General features: G+C 36.4%; 2 protein-coding genes across 5 annotated transcripts; one reads left to right on the forward strand and one right to left on the reverse strand.

Annotated features, from left to right (window-relative positions):
- The first annotated feature begins 1,293 nt into the window (after positions 1–1,293).
- Positions 1,294–14,499, forward strand: LOC111321401 (zinc finger CCCH-type with G patch domain-containing protein). The gene is made up of 17 exons (XM_022924276.2): positions 1,294–1,453; positions 1,720–1,822; positions 2,203–2,330; positions 2,594–2,671; positions 3,161–3,244; positions 3,600–3,694; positions 3,889–3,951; positions 4,314–4,382; positions 6,991–7,082; positions 7,531–7,685; positions 8,085–8,128; positions 9,510–9,574; positions 10,097–10,209; positions 11,476–11,530; positions 12,067–12,182; positions 13,057–13,139; positions 13,368–14,499. Exons 1-17 carry the CDS (start codon positions 1,406–1,408, stop codon positions 13,504–13,506), a joined length of 1,530 nt encoding a protein of 509 aa, XP_022780011.1. The 5' UTR covers positions 1,294–1,405; the 3' UTR covers positions 13,507–14,499.
- Positions 14,500–15,376: 877 nt separating this feature from the next.
- LOC111321496 (heterogeneous nuclear ribonucleoprotein A1-like 2) lies at positions 15,377–19,251 on the reverse strand. 4 transcript variants are annotated; one of them, XM_022924424.2, is made up of 3 exons: positions 19,114–19,251; positions 18,500–18,672; positions 15,377–16,849 (listed from the first exon to the last, which is right to left on the reverse strand). In XM_022924424.2, the coding sequence occupies exon 3, from the start codon at positions 16,835–16,837 to the stop codon at positions 15,884–15,886; it is 954 nt and encodes a 317-aa protein (XP_022780159.2). In that variant the 5' UTR covers positions 16,838–16,849; positions 18,500–18,672; positions 19,114–19,251; the 3' UTR covers positions 15,377–15,883. The 4 variants fall into 4 exon arrangements, with proteins under 4 accessions (XP_022780159.2, XP_022780153.2, XP_022780145.2 ...); XM_022924418.2 differs by having other exon boundaries at positions 18,439–18,672; XM_022924410.2 differs by lacking the exon at positions 18,500–18,672.
- Positions 19,252–21,208: the final 1,957 nt, after the last annotated feature.

A 21,208-nucleotide genomic window follows, 5' to 3' on the forward strand; every position in this document is an offset into this window, starting at 1 on the left:
CTGCCAAGAGTTCCTCACTAAACGTTTTTTTAAAAGATTTTCTAAAATCTTCCTAAAGGAAAGAAAAAACATTGGCCCTCAGGCTCGTGTGCAAACCATGAAAATCACCTTTCTTTTTAGCTCATTAATTTTGGTGATCTCCAACCAAACGTTGGAAACTAGAAAGAGCCACTCACTACTCATGTTCATATTTTTGTATCAAAGGCACAACTGCTTCCATTTCAGGAATTTAGGGGTTTCGAATTCAGCCGAGAATATCATAAAACTTGCGAAATATTAAGGAGAACATTAATATTTATTCAGCTGGCTACAGAGGCAACGAATTTGGCAAAATATTTATTTCTTCGTGACTGTATGCCCACGCAATCTTAATAATATACGAATAGATTGACCAAATATTTAAGAAGCGCTAATGTGATCTGACGTCATTAAACCACTAAATCAAGATTGAAATGTCAGAGAAAAGTCAGTCAGAAAGAAAAGAAGTTTTTTGATATGTCAGAGATTAGACGTCTACGTACAGAATTCATATTTGGTCTTCTTTTATGTTATTTGATCTAGCCTCGTCATTTAAATCCCAAGAAACATTTAAAAAGCAAATATTGATATCTGATAGACGTCGGTCACGATGAATATTTTTTCAATAACGTATTTTTGATTGCAATGATGGCTAAAACTGATTGCGGATTTAACTTCTTTGATGCGAAGTTACCAAAAAACACAATAAACGCTGAAATTTTACAAAATAAACGGTCTGAATTTTTGAAATATTGTTGTAATTTCAATTAATCATTCGGTCTCAACTAGTTTCTCAGAAGAAAGACTATGATTGATGTTTAGGCGATGTCAGGCCCTAAGGATAGCAACAATCGATATTACGTGGGGTTCTTTTCTAGAAATTTTTAAAATTATTCCTATCGCACAGAAACACAGCGTGCTAAAAAATACTGATGAATATGCTTTTAACCATTTTTACAATATGGGTAACAGATATATTTCAATTCCCTTCAGGCTGTATATATCATGTTGTGAAGATGGAAAAATCTATTTTCTGTAACAGTGGATTTAAGGGCAGTCCCAATAAATTAGTTAAATAAAACTGACCAACAACAGTTGAAATTAAACTAAGCGATTTTATTTTACTGCATATAATAATATAACCTCATGTTCATTCACCACTGTTCAAAGTAAAACGATAAAAACAAAGTAAAAATAGAGACAGAGCGAATGATCTCGAGGCTCTCAGGAACGTGTGGACCAAATGACACTGGGGACTACTTTCCTTTGCTTAGATCCCAGATTTCTCTACAGGGACAAGGAACGCCCGGCGCAAATTTGCCAGCAACTATTTTACCGGGTACTGGACGAGATGCTATAGATTAGCCTTTATCGTAAGACTTTTTTGATGGACGAAGAACTCTTGCAACAAAGTTTGGAACAGTATAAGGAACAAGTGAGTTTCTTCTTGCGAAAAAGGAAACTGATGTAAAGGGATAGCTGTGCGACCCCTAAACACAGAAATCCCCCTTTAGTTCAGAGTAATGATTGCATCGTTATTGATTTTGTATACAAGTCTTGGGCTATTTTTAGTGCTGGTTTCGCTTTAGATATGATTGATTTACCTGGGCTTATATTTCTTGCTCCCTTTCAGTTTATGTGAGTCAAATTTATATTTCAGTGCGTAATGGATTTTATAGAGTTACATATTTGTGTGGTTAGTTTCTCCAGATCCAGAATGTTTTACAGAATGTTGGGGAAGAAGGTCAAGATGAACTTGTCAAGCTGAGGAATGATCTTGTAGAACTTATTCAAGTATCAGAAGGTCAGACATGTTGCCTCCCTCTTTCTTGTAGACGAATTTTAATTTGGTATTTTTTGTACAATAATAATGTTATTGTGAAAAAGAACAGTCTTCAAGACCTTCTCTATTTAGATTCAGACAATTTCATCTTAGACCAGCACTTCTACAAATAGTAGAAATGGTAAGTGTCATTAACAGTCAGGCATCAATCTAGTTGTTATCATGACAACTTTCTTCAGCAATCCTAGCATGATAATAAGAGTAATATTGTAGTAATGATAGCAGTTGGTATCACAGCACAAATGCATCAAAACTATGTTAGAAAGTGTAATTTTCAAATATTCATATAATTGTCTTTAATGCTTTTTTTGTTCTGTTTTGTTTGTTTATTTTTTTCATAGAGAGCCTTCTATCTCTCAAGAAAAGCAGATTACTTCGGTTACTTGACAGTGAGGAAAATGAGCTCAGAGGGGATCCTCCTGAACCTTTTTGTGATAGGCCTGGCTTAAATGATTGTGAAAATGATGCAGTAAGTAATGTGAGGTGCTGATGTATTTCTAAAGTAGGACTGACAACCTCTAAACAATGTCTTGGGTTAAAACAAAAACCCTTTATTGTAGTTATACTCAGTATAATTTTGATGTTGTTGAGATGACTATAATTACTAACTTCTGAAACAGGAAGTTTGTTTATTTTCACTTATGCAGTTTCAATTAACGTGTTAAGAATGTAATTGTTTTGCTAATTCTCTTCATGTTTATGTGAATATGTTAACATGATGATGATGGAAAGGAACTTACAAAAGGTGAAGATTCAGTTGAGATAGAAGATGACATCACAGGAATGAAGTGCCGCATTTCATACACACAGGTTTGACTTTGTTATAAAACACCTAGTTGGAGCTTATACCAGTTTCCTTAGCATGGAGCAACTAGAAGTATCACTACTCATCCCTGGATGGGATGCTAATCTATCACAAGGTTATCTCCCTGCCAGCATTTTATCAGACTTCTCCAAGAGTTGGCCTGGACCTCTTTGTTCTGTTGGATGGTAGAGGGGCATCGTGAGAGTAAAGCTTTTTGCCCAAGAACACAGCAAATTGATGCAACCAGGTCTCAAATGTGGACCACTTCCCCCTGGAGTCCAATGCACCAACCAAGAAGCCCCAGGGACTCTTACATTAATTTTATTGCTTTTTTGATGTCTAAGTCTAATATCTTTTTTTATGGGCCTGGAAATTTTTTACTGTTAGAAATAAATATTTTAGTAATAAATAGTTAGTAATAAATATTTTATTGAAAAAAACAAATTTTTAGAAAGCAATCCTTGAACAGATTCCTCTTTCTTCTTTTTGAAAAGGACTGGGGAGTAATGGAGCACCACAATGCCATGGTTTTTGATGCAGAAACAGTTGCTTTGCCTGATGGGAGAGAAGAAACCAAGGTATAAACTCATTACAAATAGCCAAATTTGCACATTTCTTGCCTGAAAATACACTGACTCAAGGTCTTTTCTTCCCCATGTAAGCAGAGATAGACACTAGAATCTGTCAATACATCTCATGACATACTTTGTGTCATCCATTAAATGGGTTAAATCTCACAAGGGAGTTTTAGGAGTACAGAGTTATTGCCTATAAAAAGTAAACAGTGTAAAGTTAGGTGTCAAGTTTTTTAGTTGATCTGTATCATCATTGTCTTCTCTTACATGTGAAGTTATTGTGTATAACTGGAAAAATCCTTTAGAATAGCAAGTGAAGTTCAGTGGCTATTGTTTCTTGTATTTGTAATTTTTACAGGTGAGAGTGTTATTTATGAACCCTACCCATAAATCCATGGTACCCTGCCCTTATTTCCTGGATAGCAAATGCAGATTTGATGATGACACTTGCAGGTAAATTTTTCTTTCAGTCAAATAATAACTAAAGATCTTTTTGTTTTTAAGCTTGCATGATCTTCTAACCTACATGTAACCTTAAAATAGTTCTTTTTTATTTAAAAAATGATTGATTGATAAATATTCTTTTATTAATCACTGACATTTAATTTCAATTTGCCTTTATTTTTTTTTGATTTACTGCATTTTAGATATTCTCATGGTTATGTGGTCTCTGTGGATGATTTGATGTCATTCAAAGAGCCAGACTTCAGGTAGTTCTTCTGTGTGATTACTTATTTCTGTTGATAGTCAGGGCTCAACGCTAACTTTTAACTTACTAGTCAAAGAGGTCAGTGGAAACCGAAAACCACTTGCCAAACTGAATTACTACTAGTCTGTGGCTAGTGGGCTACCATTAGTGTCAAGCCCTGATAGTTTATATCTGGTTGAATCGGACATTGCCATTCAAAACCTGTCGTTTACAGACACTCTTAGCTTTCAACTGGAAAGAGGATTTGCTAAAGGTAAGACCCCTAGAAAAACATGAGGCAACACCACCCCCCACCCCACCCCCCTGGTCACTTTTTCCTCTCACTGTTTCTTCTTTTGTTACATTCCATCTACATTTCCATAGCCAGGTACAGTGTGGTCAGCAGTGTTTAGCAAGATATGACGATGGAGTGTGGTACAAGGCCACCATTCAGTAAGTTCTAAACAGGGAAATAGTATTTATTTAATAATAATGATAAGAGTGATTCTGATGATAATACTGAATGTGAATACAAATTAACTACATTTAACATTTATACTTGTCTAATAGATATGTTTACATTGAATGATTATTGGAAAATAATGTTAAACTTAACTAATATTATTAGTGATGAATTAATGATTACAAGGGTCTTTTCCTATACCAACAATATTTGGAAACCAAATGCATAAGTTAAAAATGAGTTTTTCTATTTACTCATCTGATTATGTAGAACCATATGATCACTGACCAAATTTGACTCTCTCAAACCAACTACCATCATGATGAAAATGATAGAAATAATGATAACAATAATGATGATGATAATGTAAACCATGTCTATAATTGGAAAGAGTATTAATAATAGTAACTATATACTTCAACAACAGAGTCAAACCAACTACCATCATGATGAAAATGATAGAAATAATGATAACAATAATGATGATGATGATGTAAACCATGTCTATAATTGGAAAGAGTATTAATAATAGTAACTATATACTTCAACAACAGTTTTCTATTTAGGGGGATATATGCATAGATATTGTCCAGAAATATTATCTGTTCTAAGATGCAAACAGTTTCCAAAGAGTGAAGCTCAAGGAAACCTGTGAGCTTTGAGGAACAAATGATATGCAAGGACAATTACACAAACATATTTTCATGTGAAATTGTCAATTTTTGCTGTTGTGTTTATTACCCTTCAAATATTTTGCAATGTGACTATGAACAAACAAATATATTTCCCTTCTTCTGTCACAAAAGGCTCTCTAATCTTGAATTAAATTTTAAAAGAAGACTTACTGTGGCAGAAGTAAGGTTTGAAAATTGGGGAATATCACTTGAATGGGCAACATCCTCAGATATCCTCTAGTTTTAACTGGGGAATATCATGATTCATTTAGACCAATCACACCAAACAAAAGTGTTTGATGGATCGTAACGATTAATACCTGCACCACAGCTCACACTGAGCCAGGTTTACTATGCTCTGCTCAAAACAAAGCAAACATCTACCAGCCCAGATAATATGTCATTCTGGGTCTGGAAGGAGAATGTTGCCTTATTGGCACCAGTATTGCAAGCAATCTGGAACCTATCATTGTCAACTCAAAGGTAGCCCAGTGCATGGAAGCAAGCTAATGTCTATCCACTACCCAAAGTAGATATTCCAGTCCAGCCCCAGGACTTTAGGGGAATCAGTGTTACACCGGTAATTGTTAGGGCTTTTGAACAAGTTGTGTATAATACCTTTGGTAAAGAAAATGTGGAGAGTTACTAATAATAACCAGTTTGTGTACAGAACAGGAGGCAGTTGTATAAACGCCCTTCTTGAAATACAGCATAAATTTCTCCAAGCTTTAGATAGTAACAATAACCGGGCGGTCAGGCTGTTTACAATGGATTTTTCAAAAGCCTTGGACAGAGTCAAGCACAACTTATTAATAGAGAAATTAATACAGAGCCCTTTAGACCCATACATTGTGAACAGGTATGCCAGCTTCTTGTCTAACAAAAAACAGAGTGGTCTGTCATAATACTGTTTGTGATTGGAAGGATTTCAACTGTGGTACTACCCAGGGAAGCGTCAGCAGCCCGCATTTGTTTAATCTGTTCTTAAACGATCTTGACGTCACTCAGTACTGTCAGGATAGCGATCTTATTAAGTATGCAGATGACACTTCTATTCTTGTGACTGTGCATAAGAATAGTGTAGATGAATCACAAAAGGAACTGAATGCATTTTTGGAGTGGATGGTGGTTAATGGTATGAGCTGTAACACAAGCAAATGTAAAAAACTCTGTATGACTAAAAAAGGTGTTATACCTAAATTCCCACCTCTATGTGGCATAGAACAGCATGACAGTTTCACTCTATTAGGTGTCACATTACAAAACGACTGTAAGTTTTCATCTCATGTTAAGGGAAAGCTTTGGGAAGCTAACAAGTGTTTGTACATTTTAAGATCACTAAGAAAAGAAGGATACACACACTCAGGTAGAGATAGATCATCTCTTTAAGGCTATTGTTTTGCCAAAGATCACTTATGCACTTCCAGTATATGGAGCCAGCCAGGCAGATGTAAACACCATACAAAGCTTCTTAAAAGGTGCAATAAATGACGTTACACTTCTGAGTTAATTAATATCTACGACCTTTTAGAGAAATGTGATGACAGGTTGTTCACCAAAATTAAGAACACTGTTAACCATCCATTATATGCCCTTCTGCCCAAAGTCAAAGAGTCATCCAAGAAGTTAAGATCACAAACAAGCCAATTACCACGGATAAATACAGAACGTTTTAAGAATTGCTATTTTAATAGAACAAAGTTTAAATACAACTTGGCTAAGTAACATTATATATCTTAAGTTTGATTTTATATAATTATTGTAAATGATTTAGATACCTTTATTCTCTGTAACGTTTGTTATGTATTTTAACGAGCGAAATAAAAACATCTCAATTCAATTAATTACCCTCCCATCCTGTGCATTGTACTTTACTTTCTCTATATTTTAAGTTGTTTATTACAATTTTTACATTTTTTTTCAGATCAATAGATCAAGAGGCTCATACATTTGTTGTTCATTATGATACATACAACTCAGGTGCTACACTCGGCATAACTGAGGTTCTTCCTTTAGGTGAGTGGAAGACAGCCATAGCAAGGAAAACACTGCTTACAACATTAATTGGGAAACCCAGAAGAATTATACTTTGATTTATAATTGAACTATTTACTATTTTCCTCCTGGCTGATGAGGTGCCAGGATATTTACTTGCTAATGAAATCTTGTTTGCTTCTGATTGCAGAAATAACATGAAAATTTCTAATCGCCAAGTCTATTCAACATGAAGTACTTTCAGAAAAATAGTTTCTTTTGCTTTGCATGTTACAAAACCTGTGGACTACCTTACATTCTTTAGAGAACTTCTTCCATGCCAGTACTGTTTCCAAGAGACACGATAGTGAATCTTTTCCTCTGAATAAAGGGTGTTGCAGAATTTGTATCTTATGTTAAATTTGTGGAACTTTGTGTTGTGTTGTGAGTCTCAAAGGTAATAGGTGACTTCATCATTTGTACATCACAGACCAAAGCAATGCTGAGAATGTGTCAGACAGTGATCTTTCAAGTTTGTCTAGTGACAATGAGGAGGTTGATGAAGATCAGGTTGCTGTGGTGCAGTTGGCTTGCAAACTGTCAGGGGGTCCTGTTTGTCTTGGAGAGTGGGAACAACACACAAAAGTAAGCCTGGTTTTCTTTTATTATTTCTGGCTTACAGCAGTAGGCATGAGGGCAAGGCTCCAACATATTAAAACTGTAAAATAAATAGCAATTCTTTAAGTTTACTGGAATGAGAGGGGCCTCCAAGTGAAGTACTGGTAATTTGTTTTAGATTGAAATGTAGCAAGCCTTATTTCATACTAGATATCTGAAATCACAACCAGCCAGTAGCTGGTGACCTTAGAAATGATGAAAGATGATGCAGTTTACAATCCTAACATTAACTAAACCAGGACGTTTATTATGATTTTTACTGTGGGAAAACTCCTAGTGTTGCTTTTTTAATGCAGGATGTAAAAGATTTATTGCAAGGTTAAGTTAATATGCCTCTGGTCACAGCTACATTCTTTTTGTTTTCAGGGCATTGGTTCAAAGCTTATGGCCCAAATGGGTTATGTTTTTGGGTATGTTAATTCTGTGATTTAGTTTAATCCTTGCTTGAAATTATGTTCTTTTAGTCTCAAACCTGCGTTGCGTTTAAGAGACATTCAAAACTTCCTTGGGTTCACTAACTTAATAACCCACTTGTGATATTGAAAGAACACTCAAATAGTAGGTAATTTGCCTGCCATTGGCATCGGTGACTTACAAACTTTTCTCATACTCTCCCAATATCCCCCATCACAGTTTTCTCATGGTCCTCCAATATCTCATCATGTCTGTTAACTGATCAAAAATGTAGTCTTACTGAAGTATATATATCTTATTAACCAAGCGCGAGGGCTGTACTGGGAGAATATTGGCCTGAGGTCTTGACAGTATGGACCTCGCTGTGCTCGGTCCGTACAAAAAAGACCAAGGGCCAATATTCTTCCAGTATGGTCCCGAGCAAGCTTGGTTAATAAGAGATTTATTACACGACTGAAGTTCAAAGGGACACAAGTGCGGTATCATTCGGGACCATTCGGGACAGTGCCTGGTTCAATACTGAGAGAATATTGACCGCCAATAGAGCATTTTGATTGGTTGATTTTAGTTATTGGCCCTCTGACTTCCCAAGTCGTGTAATAATAGGTATTATTAAAAACTAGGTCATTGGATAGTGCAATTCAAGACTTTTTATTGGCTTAGCCATTATGGTATATCAGCCAATATACCATAATCTACAAATATGGCAAGCGTACGTGTCAGCTTAAAATTAAAAGGGAGCTAAAAATGGAATAAAATTTAATTTAATTTAACGTTTTTATTAAAACAATTATTCCACTTGCGCTTGTTGGATATGAGATGATTATAGCCAACGAGGCGCTATGCGCCTCGTTGGCTATCTATCATCTCATATCCAATGCGCGTTCGTAGAATAATTGTTAATTATTATATGGCTGTGTCTCACAAGGACTGGGAACTACCGAATTCACGAATTTGATTTGGCTAAAATCAATATTGAAAGCAGTCTAGATTTTCCCATCTAGACTGGCATCTAGACTGGTCTAGAAAAAAAAGGTACAAAGAATATAAAAAATTGGCATATAAGACACAGCCATATAATAAACATCTTATTAACTGAGCTAGGTCGGTCTGTAAGGGAGAATCTTGACCTCAGTCGCTGGTAGAGACCTCACTGCATTCGGTCTGTACTGGCGACCTCAGTCAAGATTCTCCCATACAGACCTCCTGCTCAGTTAATAAGAACTAATTAAATTACCTTAACCACAACATTACTGTCTGAAGGAAAGATACTACTGTAAATTTTGAAAAGAAGTTTAAACAAATTCAGTTATTCTTATAAGGTTGCTCTATTTATTTGGACTCCTATTTATTTGTGACAATTTTTTTGATGGGCAGCAAAGGACTTGGAAAGGATGGAAGTGGAATTGTGGAGCCAGTTGAAGCAGTGTTATTGCCTCAAGGTAAGGACTTTCCCTTCTTTTGATTCAGAGTTTTGAATCAATGAGTTGAGCTCCATTCAGTCCTGCTATCAATAGTAATTATGATAATGTAGATGTGTTGATAATTAATGATTATCATTATTGTAACCATTATTTCTTGTTATTATTATAATTACTATTTTAAAATGTAATTTTTGTCATTATTATTACTAAATATTAAATTTGATTCATGAATTTTAAAGTATTTTATTGTGCCAACTATATCTGGCAATGCACATTGCTTCTCCTATCTGGAGATGATTGAATTAACCATTTTTACTGATCACTGAGTAAAACATGCATCATTTAACACCATCATTTACTGTTGACAGCAAAATAGTGTGAACCTTGCCAGAAAATAGTTCCAAAGGAAAGTGTGGAAAATGATCAATCTACAAGACAACATTATATAGAATGATGTAACTTGATACAAGGATAAGCTAAGGGGTTATATTCAGGACATTAACAATTAAAAAATGTCAACTAAACTTGTGGGTCTTGCAGGAAAGTCACTTGATAAGATAGCAGAACTCAGAGAAAATAACAAACTGCCCAAAAAAGGAATGAAGAAGAGGCAGAAACCATCTAAAATAAAATCTGTCAAGTTACCAGAAAGAGTTTGTATCTACAATCATATTTTCTTGAATTCTAGATGAAAGTTTTCTTGGCGACTTTATGGTTATGTTTGTTCAATGGCAGCCCAATAAGTAATGAATACAATGAAATTGTTGTTAACTATCATACAATGAAAACCACTATGTAACCAACCTTACATTTAGAAACTAAATGTGACAACAATGTATAGCACTATTTGAGCAATAGTGAAAATCAGACCTGAAAAAATTTTCAGGCCTGTACGGGATTCGAACCACTGACCTCTGCGATACTAGTGCAGCGCTCTACCAATTGAGCTAACAAGCCAACTGGGAGCAGGCCATCAAATTAATTCGACATAAACCCGTAGATGATAAATCAAACAACAACAAACATATGAAACATATGTATGAACTGCGGTTATGAAACGTATACGTTTCATTGTATGAACTGCGGTTATGAAACGTATACGTTTCATAACCGCAGTTCATACATATGTTTCATATGTTTGTTGTTGTGTGACAACAATGTTGCTGTTTGAATGCATGGGCCCAAGACAAAAATGAGACCCCTAAAATTATTTGAAGAACAACATCACAGCATACTTAGAGGAGGCGGCGTGGCCGAGTGGTCAGCGTGTTGGACTCGCAATCCGTCGCTCCCAGGTTCGAGTCCCGCCCTGACCACTACCTGAATTTGTTTCACGGTGGCTCTGAGTTCAAATCCTCGGCCATGCTTGTAAATAGCCAACTGGTTTGCCTCCGGCCCGTTGGGATTCTTAACAATGTTATGTTCAATTTGAATTATTTGTTTATAGCCCACAATGTAAACTACTGGGTTACCAGTAATTGTGTTAGCTATTAAGTTAATTTTTTATTTTTTTTTTATTTTTTATACTGAATAAGCTTGGCCAATCAAGATAGCTATCTTGATTGGCCAAGCTTATTCAGTATTAGAATGATTCAATTGTTGTTAAAAAAAAAATAAAAACATTGCTGTATAGTTTATATTGCTTATTTGTTAGATAAATTCACCATGCTGGTCTTGGCTTTCATTGTATTAACTGTCTGAAAGATGTATTTTGTTCTTTCTCTCCCTTAAAAAGTAGAGGAAAACTTTTTTCATGTGAATAAAAAAGGTTCCAATTAACTCTGCAGTTATTTATTTCATGTTTAGGTTGATATTATTTGGCAAGTGTTAAAATAATTTACTTGGCATGGAATTAAGTACCCCACAGTATCTCATTACAAAAGAAAAACCATTTAAATATTTTTGATGTGCAATTTCAGGCATCTGGTAGCGATGTATTTGACTTTATCAACATAAAACTAGGTGGCAAGAAAGGTGATGTATAATTTCCTAGTATTCATTTCAAGAAAATGTTTGGTAGCAATTTAGAAGGATGACACAAAGTAGTTCACAAAGGAATGAGCCTCACTGAGGGAGGGGAAAGCAAACAGTCAACAACATGTGCACTCCCACTAAGCCACATTTAGCCCTGGGATGCTCGATTCTTCAAGTGTTTTCTTTTCCTTTCCACACCTTGATATGGTTGAGTAAAGAGTAAGGCTTGTGAACCATCTGTTTCATTACTTTGGACCATGGAGATTAGCTCAGATGTTTTATCTTGAGATATTTCTGAAATCAGGTGTAACAAGTCTTGGCTTTGGATATCCTTATATCAAGATTTAGTTCTGAAATTTAGCGAGTGAATTTATCACTGTATGCTAGATAGCTATACTTAGTGATTTTCAAGGTTGTCCTAATATTTGAGATTACTGCCAACCAAGGAAATCTTGTTATCCTTATCCGTACAAACATGACAGTAACTGACAAAAATTTATCACATGCAGTGAATAATGGGTATCCTCCCCCTTCAGGAAATATTCATGATATAAGAGTTCCTGTTCCCGGGACAAGTGCAAGTGATTTTGAGGTTAAAGACACAGGAAAGAAAAAGAAGGGAGACAGTGAAAATGTAAACTGGAATTTACAGGTGTGGTACATTAACTGTCAGCAAAAATTAGCACAGCTCATAAATAGAATGGAGGGGGAGGGGGACATTTTATCAGAAAGAGTCTTAGATGTTCAGCAGCCATATTGTTTGTGGAATGTTGCAGACTATGCATGGAGGTTGTTAACAAACTATAGTATCGGTCCTTTTGGATGTTGTTTTTAGCTATGATTGGGTACAATAGAGAAATTCATTTCTTTTTGTTAACTTATCCTGGTTGGCCTTGCAGCTAAGATATTGTCCAGTCTCAGAAGCCAAGTGTTACTATCATTATATTTTTGTAATTAATTGTTGATATTGTTACTTTTGAATAAATAACTAAACAGATTTAACTTTACAAATACAAAATGTTACAGAATTTGTGGTACTGTTCAGTAAGTATGATTGAAACAATAAGATGATAATAATATTAAAAATCTTATATGAAATAAATTACAATAACAATAGTGTCATGTTATAAGAAAAAACTGCTGGCAAAGGCATTTTAAAAGTTTTTCAAATCCCATTTTTGTGTTTCATTGTCTTATTTTGTTTTGATGCTATTTGGTGCTCTGTATCGTAAATTTTTTTAACGTATCAACTTAATAGTACATTCAATGATGGATTCTTCTTAGTAATCAATCTACATTTTTTAAATGAAGAATTTTGCCACAAATATCAAGTAATTAAAGATGACACTGTCTTCACCTCAGCTAAACTCACCAAATTAGATAGTTAGCAAAGTTAGGGCTTCCACCATATGATGTCATTCTTGAAATAATTCAGCAACTCTGAACTTTTTTTTATAGTTCCATTCAGTGTTGATTCACCTTAAAAACAAAAAGTGAATTGACTTAATCTTATTCATGTTACCCAGCTATTTAAAATTCATGAGGATATATCAGCTGTTGAGAAGCAGTTGAAGAAAGAAGAAATGGCTCTGAGTAGACACCATGAAAAGTAAGTCTCCTTTCAGTTTAAGAAGTACATGAAAAAATATTATTTGCCAAAAAATGGAAGAATAATTTTTGCTCACAATGACCTGATCAATTGCCAGTGTAAAAGTTACATATTATTTTGGCAATTAGGGGGGCAGATACAGTTCTAAACATGTTCACACAAATTCCTTATATCTCAAAATTTCTTTACAAAAATTTCACAAATGGTTTGTTTGTTATTATTTTTTAGGAATAACAAAATAGCCTCACACTTTAGAGAGAAAGTTGAAGGCATCAAGGCACATCTGTCTCGACTACATGACAGAGAGAAACATATACAGCAGAAACTACGTCATAGCAAGAATCATAAAAAACTCACTGTATTCTAATGATCTAAACATTCCTTGGAGAAACATGTTGGTATACCCTTAAAATCACAATATGCCATCTGATATCTGTCATATTAATGCTACACACAGACTGTATAAAACAACAACGGTTTAATTGCTTTTAGTCTTGAATGTACATTTTACGGAAAACTCCCTGTGACCACGAGGTCCCTGTCTGAGAATGTAAAATCACTGTACTAGTGCTCATGTGCAATGTACTAAGTTTAGTACAGAAAACTGGTGTCATGACAATATCAAGCCTAATTTATCACAGGGTACAGAGTTTTCGAATGGAACCTTGACATGGACCATTCTGATTCTATACCTAGCAATGCTTTGGCATTGAAGGCAAGATCTTCAGAGCATTTGCATTTTTGCAGACCCAATCATATGTAAAGGTCTCCATAAAGGTCAGATGATACTGAGAGTATTTCTGAAGATGTTCCAAATGTTTTTAAAGGTACCCTGGAGAGTTGATGCAAACAGGTTTCTGGAGCTCTCCCTTCCTCAGAGAAATTCTTAATTTTTTTTCACTACAGGTAAACATAGCATACCTCACTATAACATTGATTCAAGGTTCAATCTTTGTCAGATAGGCTGTGACAGCTTGAATTTCTGTAACTTTCTTTGCTCAATCTTTCACCATTCAAAGATAGCTGGACTGTAGCTACTACCTCAGCATGAGTAGACAATTTATTATTAATGCAAGTTTTTCAATGACTTAAATATCCTCTTCAACATTTGATACAAAATTATTACAGAATATTGGTCTTAATTGTGAAAACCAAGTTTGCAGCTATAGCATGGGTATAGTAGAAACCTCAGAAAGAGATCTCATGTTTGAAAAAACTGGATGGCATTTAAGAACAGGCCAGTGAAATGATAAGCAAGGAAAGTCAATGCAATAATTTAACTGTGCAAAAGGGCAGAGATGTCTTCTTAAAGTAACTAATTTTGTGGCTTCCAAGAATAAATAAAATTATGAAATGTCAAGTCACTGTGTTCAACATGTGTTTATATTGTTTTTTCGTCATGAAAGGTAGTCAACTACTTCTGGTATGGCCTCAAAATCAGTGTCTTCAAAATGCGTCAGTATTTTTGTTTTGTCCTGAAAGCTAGTCAGCAATTTCTGGTATAGCCTAACTTTTGTATGGAAGGAGGTTAAGATCCATGAAAGAAATTTATCATACTTCAAGGGCGATTAATTGTAAGAGCCTTTCTTCAACAAAGTAATTCACATGCCAGACGCCATTGATAACAAACTGATGTTTCTGTGAAAAATTAGTTCAACTGTCAACCTCCACAAACTGCAATAAATGAAAAAATTCATTGGATAGTTGCAATGTCCTCTGTGAAGAAATCACTTATCCTTTCCTTTGAACTGGTCTTAACACCAATTAATTCTCAACACTTGAGTTCACTCCTTCAATTTTAACAATAAAGAGAGGAAGCTTTCCAACCTGGAAACAGGCAGCAAAAGGGATTAGAAAGTACTCATCACCTAGGGGGATAAAGCAGTTTTCAGGGTAGTGGTAGGGACATCATTAACATATTACAAAGCCTTGGGGGGGAAGGGGTCAGGTAAAATTTTAATATGACACAACCAAAATCCTTGCACCCCCCTTCCCTGATAAAAAGTAATGACTGGTCCCCAGAGGGCTGATTTATATAGCTTGGAAAAACAAAGGGTAACAATAAAGGGGGCTTCATTTTAGATAGTGGTGACAAAAAAAAAAAAGGAAGCAGGGTCACCAACTACAACCAAAGTCCATGAAAAGCCAACTCAGGATACTGCTTTCTCTCAAACCAGCAAGTGTCTCTCATCTAGATGATGAAAATCGTGTTCCACAGATACAGAAATACAATTACATCTGCCAACATACAGTCTTTAATAGAAAGGTTAAAAATTCAATGAATACATATTCAACTAAAAGAAGTCTGCTTTGATCCTTAAGTGAAAAATGCTGATTCTCTTGAACTTAAATACACATTCAAGTACCTCAGGAAATAATGATGTTTTGTTTTGTGAATGCCATTCTTCTGGACCTGCACAAGTCAAAAATACTTTGTACCGTCTTTCTGGTTAGATGTAAAAGGATGGCAAAATTTTTCACTGAGTTAGCATTTCAGTTTAAATCACACAGCAGGGTAACTGCTGTTATTGAAATACCTATATTACTTTGCTATGGACAACCTACAGTAAAAGTTCAAAAGTATTCTTTTGCCATTCACAATTGGGCAGCAAACAAATGATACAAGCTTATTCCTTTGCCAATGTGCAATTCCAGAGGTGCAAAAGATTTTAAATCAATAAACTAGTTTCCATGTACAATGTTCAATAACACAAAATGTCAATTTGTGTTCAGTTTTCTTTGGTTTAGTAAGGACGATATCCACCACCACCGCCGGCACCACCACCCCCTCCTCCACGTCCACGCCCCTGTCCACCACGCCTGTTTGGACCATATGATGACGCCTCAGAACTGTACTCTCCCATGTTGTGATAACCTCCACCGTAACCACCTCCATAAGTACCAGCATAAGTACCCCCATAACCACCATCGTAACCATAACCACCATACCCAGAGTAATCACCGCTATAATCATAACCCTCATAACCACCATAGGCAGGCTGCGAGTAAGCACCATTATAACCTGCACCACCACCACCACCACCACCGCCACCACCTCCTCCTCCTCCCCGCCCTCTTCCTCTGAATCCACCTCCACCACGACCACCACGAAACCCACCACCTCCACCTTGAGCACCTCCCCCCTGTCCACTATTTTCCTCAGCCTTCTTGAGCTCAACTTTTTTGTCTTTGATTGTGCAGTTCCTGACAATAAATAGCTTGTCCACTATGTGTTCGTTGTGGAACCAGGCAAATGCATAGCCCTTGAATTTGTTGGTGTTTCTGTCAAACATCAGTTTGATTTTCTCTGGTTGATGGGGTGTGAATATGGCCAGGACATTCTTGATATCCTCTTCACTGGCCTCTTCATTGAGCCCACCTATGAAAAGCTTCTTTGTTTTCAACTGCGCTAATGGGTTTGGATCATCTCTTGGAATTGCCCTTCTTGGGTAAACAGTCTGGCCATCAACAACTTGTGGTTTATCTTCTAAGATTTGATCCACTGCAGCTTGATCAGACATTGACACAAAGGCAAACCCCCTGGGGTTGTGATCTTTGTCTAGGCCTATCTTGACTTCAGTAACAGTTCCATATTTTCCAAAGTGATTTTTCAGACTTTCCTCCGTTGACTCGAGCTTAAGCTTTCCAATGTAAAGCTTCTTTAAATCAGGATTATTTTCCCAGCCTTCAGTAGCCATGGTTTGGCAAGCCTACAAGGGAGTACACAAAGTTTCATTAGTGTAACATAACAAAACTTTAAATACTCTCCAAGGCAAGAAGTTAGTGAAGAAAAAAAAGGCTTTAAAATTTCTGTACCCGAAACAGTAAGTAACAAAGCCATCCCATTGAAATAGCAATTGCAACTATTTTTAATTTTCACTAAATTGAAAATAAATTGTCAGAGTTGAATTCAAATTCAAAATGTGAGGAAAAACTCAAACAGTAAAATCTAGCCATGTTCACCTGCAACAGAATTGTGAAATGTTATAAAAAAATCTGAAAAGAAGAAAATTGAAAAATGAAACAATAGAAAAGGAAAAATGTGGAAACAAAGTCAAAGAAATTACAGACAAGAAATTTGAAAATCTTTATTCAAAAGCAGTAAAATTCAATTTCTGTTTGAACACTTCATTTCCAAGATAAAAGCATATTTGCCTTGTTTTCATAATAAAAGAATACTTGCTTAGAAGTCTTACAGATTAGAAAAAGCTGAATGCATTTTTCTGGGAAAGCTCAAATTTAATCAATCAACACTCTGCCAAACCATATCTGTGCAACCACCAAAGCATTTCTGAGCTAATAATTGCTTTTCAAACTCACAAATGTAAAAAAAGAATTACTTTACAAATATATAGTCCTTCAGCAACAATTTACGAAGCCTCAAGGGCTTAATTAACTAAAACAGAGAGCAATGAGATGAAACACAGAAACAGAGGTAGCATCTACAACTAGATTCCCTTTCAACTGAAATAATAGAGATTTGGAAATTCACTATGACAAGTTTCATCCAAATTCAAACACCCCCTGTTTGTTGGTTTCAACTTGTGTCAAGTGTAGAATTCAACTGCAGTTTGTCGCCAAATAATATCACATACTGCAATGACTGAAATCTGCTTGGGTGTCACTTCTTCATCAATGAAAAACAATTCTTCAGATAGACCTCAGAGTCATTTTCTACTCATTTTAACACATTACTAAACCCTCCATTGGAACAAAATAAAATCTCATTTCAACAACTGAAAATTTTAAACAAATTCTTAGAAAGCAAATAATCAGTTGAAATCCAACCCACCCGCTGAACTTCTTATCCATTCCTTGCCAGCCGCATATCTTATAAATGTCACATTAACCGTTGTGAACTAGCACAGACTTAAATCATTTGGGTACATAGTATGGAAAGAATAACCAAAATGTGCAAAAAATTGAAGATCATAACGTGAGAGAATACCAAAAAAGCTCGAGTTTACATTGAACAAGACGAAAAACAACATTTGGAGAACTTCGTTCTTGGAAGAAAAGTTGACCAAGTCGAAACTGGAACAAGAAAACAAAAGGCTAGGAAACTTCAGGAATTCGGGACTTCATCCTCTATCGTGGGAAACGGTTCTTTTCCGATTTTCTGCGTGTACTTTAAAGCGGTCAGAAAGCATCAGGAGGGAAACCTTTCTTGAAATTGAACTACCACGGAAATGGCTGAAACGACGGAAAGCAAAAACCCTTCACAAGATCTGAAACTTCGTGAGAATAATTCTTCTTGCCCTATTCCAATCTCATCAAACTAGCACACCATCAAACATACATGTTTTTTGAAGACTCCAGCGCATAACTGACACTCCGAACCGCTCTAACTTAGTAGTTACCACACATTTGGTCCATGCTTGACCACTCCAGATTCCATGCGTTATCCAATCCCTTTGTCATCTGGAGACGCCGCGTGGCCGCCAAGATTCGACGCCGCCATGACAGTCAAACGTGCAGCTCTCATGTCCTCTCGAGGAGGGACGGCAGGCAGAAGTCGCAATAATCGAGTTTTCTGCCAATACAACTGTCAGTTCAGTACGGGATTGTTTCTATAATCATTCTATTTGTATCGTTTCGAAAACTTCATTTGCTGCAAAAAAATTGATTTCCCGAAGCGGGCGGTTTTCGGGAGCGACAGATAGAAGCACGTGGCAATTAAAATTTACACGAAAACCTCTGTTAGGGAAATCAAACAAATAAATCCAGAACATTTGATGAAAAAAAGCTTTAAAGTAAGATAACAAACCTCGGCTAAGAATGAATAGAACGTAAATCAAAGCGTGAGATTTCGGCGACAGCGATAGTAATCCGTAAAAAATGGCACAATTTTAGGAAAGTAACTGGGCCATCAAATTCTTGATGAAAAGCTAGAAAAACTAAAAAACTTCTCGACAAAAATATCTGAAAAACTCGAGGGATATGGTTTTAAATGAAAAGCTTCAGTATACCTTACCTTCAAACGTAAGATTTAACAGCTTTAGAAGTACTTCTACGAACTGAACTCAATACTCCGTTGGAAGCCGACACGCACTCGATAGAACGTCAAATACGTCACAGGTCACGAGGTCTCTGTATCCCTGAGCCCATGGTGCTATCGACAAATGTGCGCGAAAGTTCTCATAAGTTCCGAGGCTCGTTTCTCGAATCGAACGTAGTCCCAAGAACCTGATGGGCCCGAAGCCATGATTTAAAATAAAAATTTAAAGGATGGGAAAGCAGGTTCTGGCACCCAAACCAGTACTTTTTGTTTCTATAGCTGATAAGTTTATTGTATCATTTTCAAAACTTTTCAAATCCCCATCTTGAATGCAAACAGAAAAAGTTTTGAAAATGATACAATAAATCATCAGTTAAAGGAACAAAAAGGACTGGTTTGGGTGCCAGAACCTGATTTCCATTGCTTTAAATTTTGATTTTAAAACATGGCTTCTGGCCCAATTACCACAACTTTCAAGAAACAGGCCCCTGGGCCAGGTTGTTCAATGGTGGGTTTAGATAACCCAGGGTTGGTGTGAAATTTGATTTCAGATCTGAAAACTTTAAAAAAAGAATTCAGTACCATTCATTTAGTCTACAATTTGACAATTGAATGTTCAAAAAATAATTAGAAAAATTATCCCTAAACAGCTTTGAACAGAGCAATATAGAAACCTGGAAAAAAATTTAACACCACTTAGTTTTCAAACAACTGAGCCGGAGCCCTGGCCTACTTGAGCTTTGGGGCACACATGCAGGACCACATGCAGGAACTTGGTACAAATACCAATCATCAGCCAAACCTTAGAGACTGGCCATTTATTAGAGGGGGGGTGGGCTTGATGCATTTTAATTTCCCATAGGCCTGTTCTTGCCACTGTGTCCCCCCTTTGAGTCTATAAATGAAATAAGGTGACCTGCCCTCAACCACAGAAACAGTTTTAATACAACTTAAATAAAACTCACCAAACTATTTAATGCAAATAGCAAAAATAAGAGAAAGGCACAGAAGAGAAAAGTTGGATGAGAGGAGGAGAATTTTGATTTAATCTCCAAACTACTGTTTGATGGTGAGATTGCAGTTAAGGAAGTCAATGTGGCTGCCCTAGTAGGGACCTTAAGCAGTCAGGATGGCAACAGCAAGGAAGACTTTGATTAAAAAAATGAATTTCTACTCTTAGTTAGATTTTCAAAAATGGCTGCAGGAGCTTACTGTCTCATACGGCCCCACAGCTCAACTTCAGCATGACTTATAAAAGTAGTGATGAGTTCCAAATGGAAATTAAAATAATTTGCCATCGCGGTTTCAGTTCGCAAACGACGCAAATTTTGGCGATTTCATGTTTTGCATAGGACAACTAAGAAACATACAAAGTTTCAAACCACACATGCTGAGCTATTTTTCTGCCAATTAGATCTCTTGTTTTTCCATGTCCTCATTGCTGTCACCATCATGGTTGCTTAACCCATTAACGGCCGCAGCTTTTGTGGAAAACTGTGTTTTGAAGCTAGTCCAGCAGATTTGGGGTCACTGTTGGGGTTTTGAAAGCGCGAACTTACCAAAAACCACTTGACAGCTCGTGCACTCGACGGCCTTTCGATCCAAATGCCAAATGGCGGCCTGAAAATCTCGGGCACGCGCAGAGAGCAGAATTTCGACATAGGTTTTGGGTTGAAAAGTCACGCCCCACTTACGACTTCTACTTTTCTCTCTTTCTCCTGCCCTTTTTCTCCCCTCTCCTTGCCTAAAGTTTCTCCTGACTTGCTGGAAATTGAGTAGGCTTCATTTTGGTGTAGAGATTTTTCAGAAACTACTCATTATTTTCAAAGCACATGCTCGGAAAGGTAGGTGGGTAGTGAAACACGATCTTCCTGCAGATTTTCCAGTCAAAGTGACACGGTTTTTTGGCTATTTCTCCAATCTCCTCCCCTCAATTGCGCTCATTCTGGTATGGTCTGCAAGATATTTTCAACCCGTTCAAGTACATGCTCGAATTCGTGCTCCAGAGCTAAAATTGATGACGTCACAGGGCGTAGAAAGGGTGTGGGTCCCCATGGGCGCATACGGGCGC

The sequence above is a fragment of the Stylophora pistillata genome, chromosome 4 (assembly GCF_964205215.1).
Source record: "Stylophora pistillata chromosome 4, jaStyPist1.2, whole genome shotgun sequence".
NCBI classification, from domain to species: domain Eukaryota; kingdom Metazoa; phylum Cnidaria; class Anthozoa; order Scleractinia; family Pocilloporidae; genus Stylophora; species Stylophora pistillata.

Coding starts and splice junctions, on each gene's coding strand:
- LOC111321401 (XM_022924276.2), top strand. CDS start 1,406: ATGGACGAAGAACTCTTGCAACAAAGTTTGGAACAGTATAAGGAACAA. Junction 4,383..6,990: donor TGGTACAAGGCCACCATTCA/GTAAGTTCTAAA, acceptor ATTTTTTTTCAG/ATCAATAGATCAAGAGGCTC. Junction 7,686..8,084: donor AGTGGGAACAACACACAAAA/GTAAGCCTGGTT, acceptor TTTTGTTTTCAG/GGCATTGGTTCAAAGCTTAT.
- LOC111321496 (XM_022924410.2), bottom strand. CDS start 16,837: ATGGCTACTGAAGGCTGGGAAAATAATCCTGATTTAAAGAAGCTTTAC.